Raw genomic sequence first — 12,105 nt, 5'->3', positions numbered from 1 at the left:
CCTGGCTTGAAAGGATTTTATAAAGGCTTTTCCCAAAAAAGTCTCAATAAAGAACAATTTGGGGGTGAGTGGGTTATCTTTCAGTGGTTTTTTTGGGGGGTGGGGGGTTTGGACGTCGCTAGTCTACCAGCAAAGAAATCAGAGCAACGGTGACCCCCATTCCTCTGCTCCGAGACCCTCTCCCCACTCCTGTCCCAGAGAACAAGTCTTCCTGTTTGTCTTTACCCGTCCTGTGGTGGCCAAGGGCCAGAGTAAAGAACCAGAAAGAGCTGGGGCGCAGAGTCTGGTTCAAAGTCTACCCCACGCTTCTGCCGGCCTGTCTGGTTTGGCCTCAACACAGGGCCGCGTTTTACGCAAGACTTTTTTTTGACCATGTCAAAGTGTCCGCCTCTGGCCTTGGACCCAGGCCTCCTGGGCCCCGTTCTGAGTGTGTGTGACCTTGGGTGATTTGTCACTCACTGACTTCTCTCAGTCACCCCAACTTCAGATGTGTGTGTGTGTGTGAGCGAGCGAGCGTGAGCTCTCAGAAGACAGAGCTTGGTTAACCTGAGCCCCCCTCCAGCCACATCTGGGCTGTGTGAGGCTGCCTGGACCAGGAAGCAGTGTCCCTGGGGCTTCCCCTGGCCCCAGCTGGCCTCCAACTGGGGATCCTCAAGAGTTCAGCCTCCCTGGGTGGAGCTGAGGCCACTGCAGAAGCTCTGGCCCACCTGCCTGACTCCCCTGACCTGAGGGGAGGATGGGCGCAAGCCTGGGTGGGGGGGGAGCTTGAACGTACAAGGTTAGAGAGGGAGGGAAGAGGAGGGGAAGGGAGGAGGAGGGGGAGGGAGGAGGGGGGACGGGGAGGGAGGGAGGAGGGGGGATGGGGAGTGTGGGAGGGGGAAGGAGGGAGGGAGAGGGAGGAGAGGGATGGGGAGGGGAGGAGGAGGGAGGGGGAGGGACATGAAAACACTCCAGGGCCCAGGATGTGGGTTGGTGGCCCAGCACGTGCTTGGCCTGGAATCCTGGCCCTTAAATCGAACAAAAGGATCAATCAACCTCAACCAATCAATCAAGCCACCCGGCCCGTCCCGCCCCCCCCCCCCTAAAGGCCCAGCGCCACGTCCGGGTCCCCCGGGGCTCCAGGCCCAGCCCGGCCCCGCGGCGCCCTCTGCCGGCCGCGCCCCGCACCTGCAGCCACCGCGTCTCCCCAGGCGCCGGGACACTGCGCAGACTCCGCACAGGCCCCGCCTTCCCGCGCCTGACGTCACGCGAGGCCCCGCCCCCGCCCCGCCCCGCCGGCTGCGGCCTGCTCCGCCATCCCAGCCCAGATCCCCGGGATCACCCCATCCCGCCCCACCCGGATGTTCTTCCCCCTGCCTCCCCCCGCTCCCCACGAGTCCCCCGACCCCCGGCGGAGCCGCGGCCGCTTCCCCAAAACTCAGATCCAACTTCTTCATGAGCCCGACCTCCCGGAAGCCCCGTTCCACCGCGCTGGCCCCGCCCCCCCGCCGAGGTCCGCGCCGTCGGCCACGCCCCTCCCGCGCGTCACGACGCCGGGCGTGGCTGCCCAGGCCCCGCCCCGGGGCGGGCCCGTCGTGACGTCACTTCCGTCCGGGCCTGGCCGAGGAGAAGCTCCGCGGGCCGAAGGCGGGGTGTACGGAGGTGGCGAGCCCGAAGGGAAGAGGCGGCGCGGGCGGCCCGGGGAGCTCGAGCCCGGACCAATCCCTGCGATCCGGGCCGCGACCCTGAGCCTGCAGCGCCCCGAGAAGCGGAACCGGCCCGCATGGGCCGCTGAGGCCGAGTCCGGGAGCGGTGAGGCGGAGGGGGAGCGGGGCCGGGCCTGCTGCCCGCCTGCCTCCGGGGGAGGCCGGGGAGGCCGGGGCCGGGGCCCGGGGAGGCCGCCCGGCGGGAGTGCGTCCCCACGGGGCCCGCGGGGCTTCGGGGATCCCTCCTGGCCGTCCTTCGGGGGGGGGTGGACACCGACAGGCTGCTGTGTGGTCCTGGTCGAGAAGACGGGGTTTGGGGGTGACTGGGGGGTCCCCTTTTCTCGAACGCATCGTTGGGACACCCCGGGAAGGATCGCTTCCTGGAGTGGAGGGGGTCGGCCACAGTATCTGGAAGTGACACTGCTCCCCCTCCTCCTCCTCCTCCTCCTCCTCCTCCTCCTCCTCCTCCCAACCCCAGGAGTCGTTAGACTTGATTACCGGCCATTGGCCGGGTGCTGGTTGATGGTTGTCACCTGTCACCTAGGGCTGAGATCTTGAGGAACGAGGTTCAAAGCCAACCCAGGCAAGGGGGAGGAAAAAAACAAAAGTCTGTGAGTCCGTTATCTCCAATGAGCCATCCCCCCCCCCCCCACACACACACAAAAGGAAAGCTAGGATTCAAATGGTAGAGCACCCAGCCTGGAGCTCAGAAAACGAAGACAAGCCAAGGGAGAGCGTGCCCGAGTTCCGTCTCCCCGAAATCCCTGCACCCCTCCAATTAACTCAGCCTCGCCGTCTTTCCAGTGTGGAGCCCCCGGGAGCCCAGGTCAGAATGTTCCGCTTCATGAGGGACGTGGAGCCCGAGGATCCCATGTTCCTGATGTAAGAGCTCCCCCTTCCTTGCCAGGCCCCCGCCTCCAGCTGGCACCCCCCCCCCCCAATGCACTCCGAGCTCCCGGCACTTGACATGCAATCTGGAGTTCCTTTGGGCCAAGCCGGCTGCAACTGGCTGGGTTACTCCACGTGGGTTCTTAGAGAGATGTCAGTCCTAGCTACTCAGGAGGCTGAGATCTGAAAGACTAAGGGACAGAGTCCAGGCCCTGATTTCAAGCCTCTGGCAAAAGAAGGGGAAAGAGGGCATTAGTATTTGTAGCTTCTCCTGACTTATTTGGGGGTGGGGGTCACCCCCCTCCCGGGCCTGTGTACTTCCAGGGACCCCTTTGCAGTTCACCGCCAGCACATGAGCCGCATGCTGTCCGGGGGCTTCGGCTACAGCCCCTTCCTCAGCATCAGCGATGGTAACATGCCAGCCACCAGGCCCGCCAGCCGCCGGATGCAGGTAATGGTGCCAGAGACACTGGGAAACTGCCCCCCCCCCCAAGAGAGGGAAAGAACACTGGCTTAGCAAGAGTGAAGCTCTTCAGGAACCTGGGGGGGGGGGTGTCGGGTGGGCTGGGTGACCCCTTTTGAAAGGATGGAGGGAAAAATAAATAAATGGGAGTCCATGAACCCGACTTGAGATGGTAAGAGAGACAACGTGGGCTCCAATGCCTCTCCCTCCGTGTTCTGCAGGCTGGGGTGGTGTCGCCCTTCGGCATGCTGGGAATGGTAAGTGCTTCCTGAGCCTTCTCTTTGAACAGCTGTAGGAAGCCGGGTCGGGTCAGGGAGTGAGTTACTAGGTAGATTGCTGAAGAGCAAACTCCAGTCCCTGCAGGCCTGGGGACCCAGTGCAACTATGTAGCGAGGCGGTGCAGGCTCCCCACACGCCCAGGAAGCCGAGGTTGGCACATTTGAGCACGTTCATCCCCCGTCTCTTTGGGATCCGATCCATTCACAGTAGCTGATTTCCCTAAGGATGGAAAAGCCAAGCCTGAGCCCTGGGTGGCTCTCGCCTGCCACCCCAGCCACTCAGGAGGCTGACATCTGCGAATCATGGTTTGAAACCAGGACCTCAGCAAAAGCTCAAGGAGTAGAGCGTCTACCTGGAATGAAAAAGTGAAGGAGCCAGCACCCAAGGCCCCGAGTTCAAGCCCCAGTGCTGGCACGAGGGAGGCGGGAAAGGGGCTCCGTGGTGGAGGGCTGGCTTAGCATGCCTGCAGCCCTGGGTGCGACTCCCCAGTGCCACAGACACGGAAGAAGCCAGAGCGGGGCTGTGGGTCAAGGGGTAGAGCGCCAGCCTTGAGGAAGAGCCGCCCAGGGCAGCGCCCAGGCCCGAGTTCAGCAACCTGGACTGGGGGGGGGGGGTCCAGGAGTCACGGAGGGGAGGAGGCGCGGGGCGGCCCCCGACCCCGCTGTCCTCTCCCCCCAGTCGGGCGGCTTCATGGACATGTTCGGCGTGATGAGTGACATGATTGGAAACATGGTGAGGCTCGGGCGGGGTGGAGGGGGCGTCCGGGAGTGGGGAGGGCGCGGGGGGGGGCGCTTCACCCCTTCCCTCCCCAGGAGCACATGACAGCCGGGGGCAACTGCCAGACCTTCTCCTCCTCCACCGTCATCTCCTACTCCAACACGGGGGACGGCGCCCCCAAAGTCTACCAGGAGACCTCGGAGATGCGCTCGGCCCCGGGCGGGGTGAGGAGGGGTGAGGACGCGGGGAGGAGGACGACCCCCCCCCAGGCCCCGGGCCGTTCTCAGCCCCGGGCCTGCGCCCCCCTCCCCGCCCCAGATCCGGGAGACGCGGAGGACCGTGCGGGACTCGGACAGCGGCCTGGAGCAGATGTCCATCGGGCACCACATCCGGGACCGGGCGCACATCCTGCAGCGCTCCCGCAACCACCGCACCGGGGACCAGGAGGAGCGGCAGGACTACATCAACCTGGACGAGAGTGCGTGAGCCGCCCGCCCCGCCCCGCCCCTCCCCGCCTCCCTTGTGCACCTGCGTCTGTACTGCGCCTGCGCTGCACCTGTGCTCAGTGGGCATGTGTATGCCGCGCATGCGTGCACATTGGCAAGTGGATACCACGCCTGCGTGCAGGTTGGGCACGCGCGCATTGGTGTACGAATACGCATGCGTATATATATCCAGCGTGCGGGTGCTGCGCAGGCGTGCTGCCTTGCGCCTGCGCGTTGGGCCGCTCGCGGCCGGCGCTCCTCCCACGGCTCCTCCCGCCTCGTCCCCCCGCCTCGTCCCCCCTGTGGCCGCCTGGTCAGCACCACGAGGCCTGCTCTGACCCGCAGGTGAGGCCGCGGCTTTCGACGACGAGTGGCGGCGGGAGACGTCGCGCTTCCGGCCGCAGCGCCCGCTGGAGTTCCGGCGGCACGAGGCGGGCGCGGCGGCGGCGGGCGCGGGGCGCAGGGCCGAGGGGCCCCCGCGCCTGGCCATCCAGGGCCCCGAGGACTCCCCGTCCCGGCAATCCCGCCGCTACGACTGGTGAAGGGCCCGCGGGCGCCGCTGCTCCTCCTCCCCGTCCTCCTCCCCCACCCCACCCCGCACAGGCCCCAGGGCGCCCAGAAAGAGCATCGTCCCCCCAGCCCCGACTTAATATTAAATTAACAGGCCAGCCGCCCCGCCCCGAGCGCCCCTCCGCGCCCCTCCGGACCCACTAACTTGAGTTCTGGCTGCTCCCGCCCGGCCCGGCCCGCCCCCCACTCACAGACCTCCACGCCCTGCTCTGCCTTTATTTTTTTGATTAGTGCAACTTGTAGCTATGTTGATGGAATAAAGGAGAACGGGGAAAAGGATCGCGGAGGCTCGTGGCCGTGGCTCTTCCTCGCCGCCGGGCCCGGGCGCCCAGGCCTCTGGCTCCTGGGAGAGAGGCGTCTCCCAGAACTTGAGCCTGGAACCCGAGCGGCGGGACCGAGCTCACGTTTCGTGCGTGGCCGTGCTGGCTGGGCAGCCAAGTGGGTCACAGCCCGGCTGGCCTGCTGGGCGGCAGGTAGACCAGGGAGGGACCGGGCACAGCCAGGCCCCCTGCGTCCCTAGCTCCGTGCCTTCAGCAAATCTCGGGTGGCCACAGGGTTGCGTGGATGTGGACGAACGTGGATCACCAGCTGGGAGGGCGCCTGCGTGGCTGGGATGAGAGGCGTGAAGCCTGGCACCTGGCTTCTGAGGGGAAGAGTGGAGTTCCAGCCCTGCAGAGCCCTCATCTTTCACGTGTGGTCTGGCCATGTTGTGTGTTACGTTCTCTGAGGGTGGGAGCGGGGCCCCCAGAAGGCAGCAAGATGAACTTTCTGGAGGTGTGGAGGGGCTGGGAGCCAGTACGGGGTCTTGAACTCAGGGACTGAACACGGCCCCTTTTTTTCACTCAAAGACTAGCACTCTACCACTTGAACGACATCTTCACTTTTCAGTGTTTTGCTGGGTGACTGGAGTGGTTCCCAAATTAACCCGCCCTTGACCCCCAGTCCTCAGGTCTCCACGCCTGCGTAGCTGGGATTGCAGGTGTGAGCCCCTAGCTCCAGCCCACACCTGGCCTTGAGAATTAGTGTCTACAGCCCGGTGCTGGTGGCTCATGCCTGTAATCCCAGCTCCTCAGGAAGCCGAGGTCAGTGGATTTAGGTCACCATATCGGTAGAACTCTTTGGTAGAGCACTTGCATTTGGCTAGCACATGCTAGGCCCTGGGTTTGATTTCCCAGCAATCCCTGAGTGTTGTCGCTGAGCTCTTCAGCTCAGGGCTACCGCCCTACCCTGAGCCAAGCCGCACTTACCCTTTTCTAGAGCTTAATTGGAGATAAGAGTCTCAGGTCTTTTTGGGCCCGGGCTGGCTTTGAACCTTGATCTTCCCATATGTCTCCTGAGTAGCGAGGATTTACAGGGGCGAGCCACTGCGCCCAGCTAAGTGCTATGTTTTTGTTGGACAGAATTAACAGTTCACAGGACTGGCACAGTGGCCTTAATGGAAGTATCACAGGCTTCTTCAGTGACGCATATCCACCAGTCAGGACAGGTAGCAGGTGGCTCAAGTAGTAGAGCCCCACCTTAAGGACAATGCCCAGGCCTTAAGCTCAAGCCTCAGGGCTGGAAAAAACAAAAAACTCCCCAAATTCCAACATCAGAACATGTTACCCAGTCAGATGCCAGCGGCTCACATCTGTAATCCCAGCCTCTTAAATACACAGTCACACTGCATGCAGTGTGGTGTGTGTGCGTGCGTGCACGCGTGTGTAGGGGTTCAGCCACCTTATTAGAATTTTTGGTGCCAGTACTAGGACTTGAACTCGAGGTCTAAGCTGCTGTCCTTGAGGTTCTTTGCTCAAGTAAGTCTGGTGCTCTACCACTTGAGCCATAGCTCCACCGCTGGCTTTCTGATGCTGAATTGGAGATGAGTTTCCTGCCTGAGTTGGTTTGAGCTGCAGGAGCCACCGGGCCCAGCCCAATACGGCCCTTTAATACAGAAGTCGTTTCCCTGCGAAGCTGTCCTGAGGATATGGAGGTGGCAAGACAAAAGGCTGGAGACCGGGAGGGTGCTGGCACTGAAGCTGCACCCATGGCCGCCTGGCACCCATGCGTCAGAGCCCAGCATCCAGGTCTCCGGAAACAGCGCGATGAGCACGCGGAGATGAACTTCTCATAGATTTATTTCTGTGTCGTGTTATATAGATATATGTATATATTTCTCTTTCCTTTTTTATACAATCTATAGTCCCTTCCTGTCCCCACAAACTCACAGAAAAGGAGTCGAAGGCCCTCGGCGGCCGTCCACGCCTGGGCTCTGGGACCTTGGGAGCAGCTGTTTTGCCGAGGGAGGGGGACAGGACAGGGTGTAGTGCGCTGCGGGCTCTGGGGGACTCCACACGGGCCCACACGGTCCCCGGGGAAGAATCAAGGAGGGGTGGGGAGGAACCTCGGGGCGCCCCCAGCGCCAGGCCCCACGCGAGCAGGAGTCCGGAGCAGGGCGGAGGCCGGGGTCCTGCGGACTCAGTTGGACTTGGACCAGATCTTGGCGCTCCCCCGGAGCCTGGCGAGGGGAGGAGCGTCAGGATGCAGGGCGCCCGGCCCCCGCGCCCCTCGCCCGCGGCGCCGCCCCGCTCGCTCACCCCTTGCCCTTGGAGGCCTTCTTGCTGGGCTGGCGCTGGTTGGCGCCCGGCGCGGGCTCCCGCAGCTCCGTCAGGTGCTGCTCGGCGTCCTGGGACGTGGCCGCGGCCGCCGCGGCCGCCGTGGTCACCTTGATGGTTTTCTTAAGGTTGGCGACCTGGCCGCGGGAGGAGGAGGGGCTCACCAGGCGGGTGGGGGAAGGGGGGGCCGCGTGCCCGGCCCGCCCGCCTGCGCGCGCTCACCTCGCTCTCGATCTGCTGCTTCAGGCCCAGCTGCTGCTCCTTGTGCTGGTTGGCGCGGCTCACCTGCTCCTCGATGCCCGACAGCACCGCCTCGCAGCCCCGGCACCTGCGGGGGGCGGGGCTGGGGCTCAGGGGCGGGGCCACGGGACGGGGCGGGGCCGGGATTCAGGGAGGCGGGGCCACGAGCCGGGGAGGGGCGGGCCTGAGGGAGGCGAGGCCTAGGCTGAGGGGGCAGGGCCACGAGCCAGGGTGGAGGGGGCCGAGGGAGGCGGGGCTGAGGGGGCAGGGCCGGGGCTGAGGGAGGCGGGGCCACGGGCCGGGGAGGCGCCCCGCAGGCGCCCCTTGGGAGGCCGGGCAAGGCGGCTCTCTCTGGTCACCAGCCTCCCCACAAAGGCCTGGGAGGCTCTGCCCTCGAAGGAACCATCCGCACGTGGCTCCGGTGGCACTGCGCATGCGCGCGCGGGGTATACACATGCGCACACGAGGGGAGCGCCCAGGGCAGCGGGGCGCGCATGCGCCCGGAGGAGGAGGAGGAGGCGCACGCACCCGCGCAGAGGGCGCTCACCACTCGTGCAGGGTGCGCGCGATGGCGCTCAGGTCCTGGCGCTGGATGTCGCGGCCGATGCTGTAGTCCACCTCCAGCCGCTGGTTGCGCTGGTCCAGGGAGCCGCGCAGCACGTCGGCGTACACGGCCTCGATCACCAGGTCCTCCAGCTGCCGCACGTTGCGCAGCGCCAGGGCCTCCAGCAGCACGGCGTAGGGGATGCACTGCGGGAGGGGGCGCAGGGGTGAGGGGGCGCAGGGGTGAGGGCTCCCCACCCGGGCCGGGCTTTAGCAGCAGCCGGAAGAGCTCGACCAATGCCGGCTTTTTTAGTTCCTTGGAGTCTCCTGGACTTTCCTGCCCCGGCTGGCTTTGAACCTCGATCCTCAGATCTCAGCTCCTGGGCCGCTGGGAGGACAGGCTGGTCGTGGAGCTTGAACTCGGGCCCCGGGCGCTGTCCCTGAGCTCTTCTGCTCTGGGCTGGCGGTCCACCCCTCCAGCCACAGTCCACTTGTGGTTCTCTGGTGGCTGTTGGGCCTGGTCCCAGCAGACGCATCGTGAGAGCCGCCCGCGCAGGAGCAGGAGAATGCAGAGCAATGGTAGCCGACACAACCTGGAGCCACAAACCAGTGGCTCACGCCTGTAACCCTAGCTACTCAGACTGAGATCTGAGGATGGAGGTTCAAAGCCAGCCAGGGCACGGAACTGTGGGACTTTTAGTTCCACTAAACTACCACCCCCTGAAAAAAAAATATCAAAAGAAAAGAAAGCGGGAAGTGGAGCCATGGCTCAAGCAGTGCAACGCGAATCGTGAGTTCCAGCCCAGGACAGACACACGCACAGGCCACAGGCCCAACTGGGACAAAGCCAGCCGCCGTGCACAGCACACAATCAGAAACGAGCCTCATCTTGGCGGAGGCATGGCAGACCCAGAGCTTCAGACAGGCCACGATTGCACACACTGCCAGCATCTTAGTTGCCAGTTTGAACAAAAACACCGAAGACGAGTAGACGAAGCAAAGGGTGTTGAGCCTGAGTGGCTGTCATGGCGGAAGGGGAGGGAGGGATACAGAATGTTCCGGGCCCCACTGGCCTGGAACTGGGGGGGCTGAGGGGTGTCACTCACCTTGACTTTGGCAGCCAGTGTGATCACTGACAGATGGCGCAGCTTGTTTTTCTGCGCGTCGGTGAGAGGGGGGAGACTCCTGGCTTCCGCTAGGGGATAAGGCAAAGTGTGGGGCGCTGTGCTCGGTTCTGGGGAAGCGCTGCCTCGGGCCCTTAGCTCTTTTCCCCTCACAGCTGGCGCTCTACCACCTGAGCCACAACTCCATGTTCTGACTATCTGGTGACTCCCTGGACATAAAGAGTTCCACAGACACCCTCCCTCCCCTGCTGGTTGTGAACCACGATCCATGCCAGGAGTATCTTTTTCCAGTCTTTCCAGAAACTTCCCTGCCTTCTCTCTCCTGTCTCCATTACCCCGAAGCCCTTCTCATTACCTAGGTAGTCGGCGTACGTGCCATAGGCAAACACGGTGAGCAGGCGGAAGGTGGAGGCAAAGTCACTTTCGGCCAGCTGCTAGAAAAAGGGAAGAAGTGACAGCAAAGGCCAGCCTCCCGGCCTCCCAGCCTCCATAGCCCGTTTGGAACTTTCTGGGTCCACCCTTCCACCAGGACCTGTCTTGGCTCCCCTCCCATTATTCTCACAGAAAGGCAAAATCCCTTCCACCTTGAGGGCTCTGTTATAAGGCTGACCAGCCACTCAACTCACAAAGCACTTCTTCCAACGGACGGTGCCCTGATCCTTAGTTCAAGCCCTCAGTACCAACACACACACACACACACACACACACACCAGCCAGAAAGGGATGCTTTGATGACACAATCTTACTACAGGGAATCAAAATGGGTCCCAATGATTCACACCTATTAATGATAGGGAATGAAAAGAATGAGGGCTGGGCCCGGGAGTTTGGCCTAGTGGTAGAGTGCTTGCCGAGCATGCACCAAGAGAAAGAAAAGAAAAAAAACTAATTACTCAGAAGGCTGAGATCTCAGCATCATGGTTCAAAGCCAGCCATGACAGAAAAGTCCTGGAAGCTGGAGGTAAAGCTGTGGCCCAGGTGCCAGTCTTGGGCTGGGAGTGTGGTCTAGTGGTAGAGTGCTTAACCTAGAGTGCATAAAGATCCAAGTTCAATTCCTCCGTATATAGAAAAAGCTGGAAGAAGTGCTGTGGCTCAAGTAGTAGAAATCTAGCCTTGAGAAAGCCCCAAGGGCAGTGCTCAGGCCCTGAGTTCAAGACCAAAAACAAAAAAAAAAAGCTCAGGTACAGCACCCAGTCCCTGAATTCAAGCCCTAGTACTGGCATGTGCAGACACACACAGGCACCCACACACAGAGAAAGGAAAAACACTAGGTTTTCCCAGATCTCTCACTTCCAAAGAAAAAGCAACCTTAAGTTCTGTTCCCTTCCAGGCTATCTCGAGGTCCTACCCATCCCTCCTACACTCCAATGGCAACCTGGGGACCCCAGCCCACAACCCACCTCTCTGACATTGGGCATGTCCAGCAGTTCGCCAAACACGTAGACCCCGGGGGCCTCCAGCACCTGGTGGATGAGCGTGGCCAGCGCGGCGCCCTTGGCAGACTTGGCCAGGAGCAGGAACTGCTCCTGATTCTGTCCTGTCACCTTCACCTCCGCACTCATGGCTGTGCTGGGAGGGGTGGCGGGGGGAGGAGGAGCAGGGGGTGACCTGGTGACAGGCTGGCTGGAGCTGAAAGGAAAGAAGAGGGGAGGGTGAGGCTGGCAGGCCCTGAACACCTGTGCGCTGCAGACCCCAAAGCTACAGCCCCTGTGAGCCCGGTTAATGTCAGGAGGCTGCAGATTCCCGAGGATGGCGGTTCGAGGCCAGGCACAACAGGCGGGGGTCGAGGGGGAAAGGCCAAGTGACAGCGCCAGGAATGGCACCCCGCCGCCAGAACCAGTGCTCGGTGACTTCCCGGGGAGGAGCGGGGTGTGGGAGCCCCGACTCTCCTCGGCCACGCACCCCACAAACTCCTGGGCCCGGAGCAACGCCGCGTGCAGGGCCCCCACTGCCCCAAAACACCAGGGGCCCAGGAGGTGAGGAGAGCGAGGGGCGGGGCCACGCGGAACCCCGCCCACAAACGACGCCGTGCGCGCGCCCCGCCCACGTGACCGCACGCTCGGCCCCACCCCCCTCCTTTAAAGAGCCCGCGTCGGGGCCCGCGCCGCCCGCACGCCCGCCGGCCCGCTCGCACCCTGGACCAGACTCCGCGGAACGCTGCCCGCCGAGCTTCTCCTCCGGCTCCCGGGGCGGAGCCGCCGCTCCGTCCCCTCCGGCGGCCGTGCCGAGCCTTCCCTGCTGCCTTTCCCCGGCCCGGCCGCTCTAGCCGCCGGTCCTCTATGGGACGACCGCGGCTTTCCGGAAGTAGCTTCCGGGTGGGACCGCCCCCCTACTTCCTGCGGACGCAACTCCGGGAGGCGGGTCATAGGCTATCCCCGTTTTTGATTGGCTGTTGGAGAGAGCGAATGACAGGGGGCGGGGCTCATTGATGGAGGAGGTTGTGGGAGGCCTGTGGCTGGAAGACAGTTCCTGCAGACTTTGCATGTGTGTGTGTTCACATAAATACGCATGCACGTA

At 63.3% G+C, this 12,105-nt stretch overlaps 2 protein-coding genes across 3 annotated transcripts; one reads left to right on the top strand and one right to left on the bottom strand.

Annotated features, from left to right (window-relative positions):
* The first annotated feature begins 1,574 nt into the window (after positions 1-1,574).
* Mlf2 (myeloid leukemia factor 2) lies at positions 1,575-5,366 on the top strand. Its single transcript, XM_090325095.1, has 8 exons — positions 1,575-1,791; positions 2,490-2,567; positions 2,898-3,024; positions 3,258-3,293; positions 3,994-4,047; positions 4,128-4,256; positions 4,351-4,510; positions 4,863-5,366. Exons 2-8 carry the CDS (start codon positions 2,518-2,520, stop codon positions 5,057-5,059), a joined length of 753 nt encoding a protein of 250 aa, XP_090181221.1. The 5' UTR covers positions 1,575-1,791; positions 2,490-2,517; the 3' UTR covers positions 5,060-5,366.
* A 1,820-nt stretch (positions 5,367-7,186) lies between these two features.
* Cops7a (COP9 signalosome subunit 7A) lies at positions 7,187-11,898 on the bottom strand. Of its 2 annotated transcripts, none has more exons than XM_090325091.1 (8): positions 11,723-11,898; positions 10,989-11,217; positions 9,944-10,022; positions 9,571-9,659; positions 8,469-8,671; positions 7,904-8,009; positions 7,664-7,818; positions 7,187-7,584 (listed from the first exon to the last, which is right to left on the bottom strand). In XM_090325091.1, the coding sequence occupies exons 2-8, from the start codon at positions 11,148-11,150 to the stop codon at positions 7,545-7,547; spliced, it is 834 nt and encodes a 277-aa protein (XP_090181217.1). In that variant the 5' UTR covers positions 11,151-11,217; positions 11,723-11,898; the 3' UTR covers positions 7,187-7,544. The 2 variants fall into 2 exon arrangements, with proteins under 2 accessions (XP_090181217.1, XP_090181218.1); XM_090325092.1 differs by having other exon boundaries at positions 9,944-10,019.
* Between the last annotated feature and the right edge of the window lie 207 nt (positions 11,899-12,105).

This window comes from Megascapheus bottae, chromosome 37 (genome assembly GCF_031878675.1).
Source record: "Megascapheus bottae isolate mThoBot1 chromosome 37, mThoBot2.hap1, whole genome shotgun sequence".
NCBI classification, from domain to species: Eukaryota; Metazoa; Chordata; class Mammalia; order Rodentia; family Geomyidae; genus Megascapheus; species Megascapheus bottae.
Note: the sequence above shows the minus strand (reverse complement) of the source record. Positions and strands in the feature narration are given on the sequence as shown.

Excerpts from the sequence above, each read along its gene's own strand:
- Mlf2 (XM_090325095.1), top strand. The coding sequence starts at position 2,518 with ATGTTCCGCTTCATGAGGGACGTGGAGCCCGAGGATCCCATGTTCCTG. Across the intron at positions 3,025-3,257 it reads CCGCCAGCCGCCGGATGCAG|GCTGGGGTGGTGTCGCCCTT; the intron begins GTAATGGTGCCA and ends CGTGTTCTGCAG. Across the intron at positions 4,048-4,127 it reads GTGACATGATTGGAAACATG|GAGCACATGACAGCCGGGGG; the intron begins GTGAGGCTCGGG and ends TTCCCTCCCCAG.
- Cops7a (XM_090325091.1), bottom strand. The coding sequence starts at position 11,150 with ATGAGTGCGGAGGTGAAGGTGACAGGACAGAATCAGGAGCAGTTCCTG. Across the intron at positions 9,660-9,943 it reads CACGTACGCCGACTACCTAG|CGGAAGCCAGGAGTCTCCCC; the intron begins GTAATGAGAAGG and ends CTTATCCCCTAG. Across the intron at positions 8,010-8,468 it reads GCGCGCACCCTGCACGAGTG|GTGCCGGGGCTGCGAGGCGG; the intron begins GTGAGCGCCCTC and ends CGCCCCCCGCAG.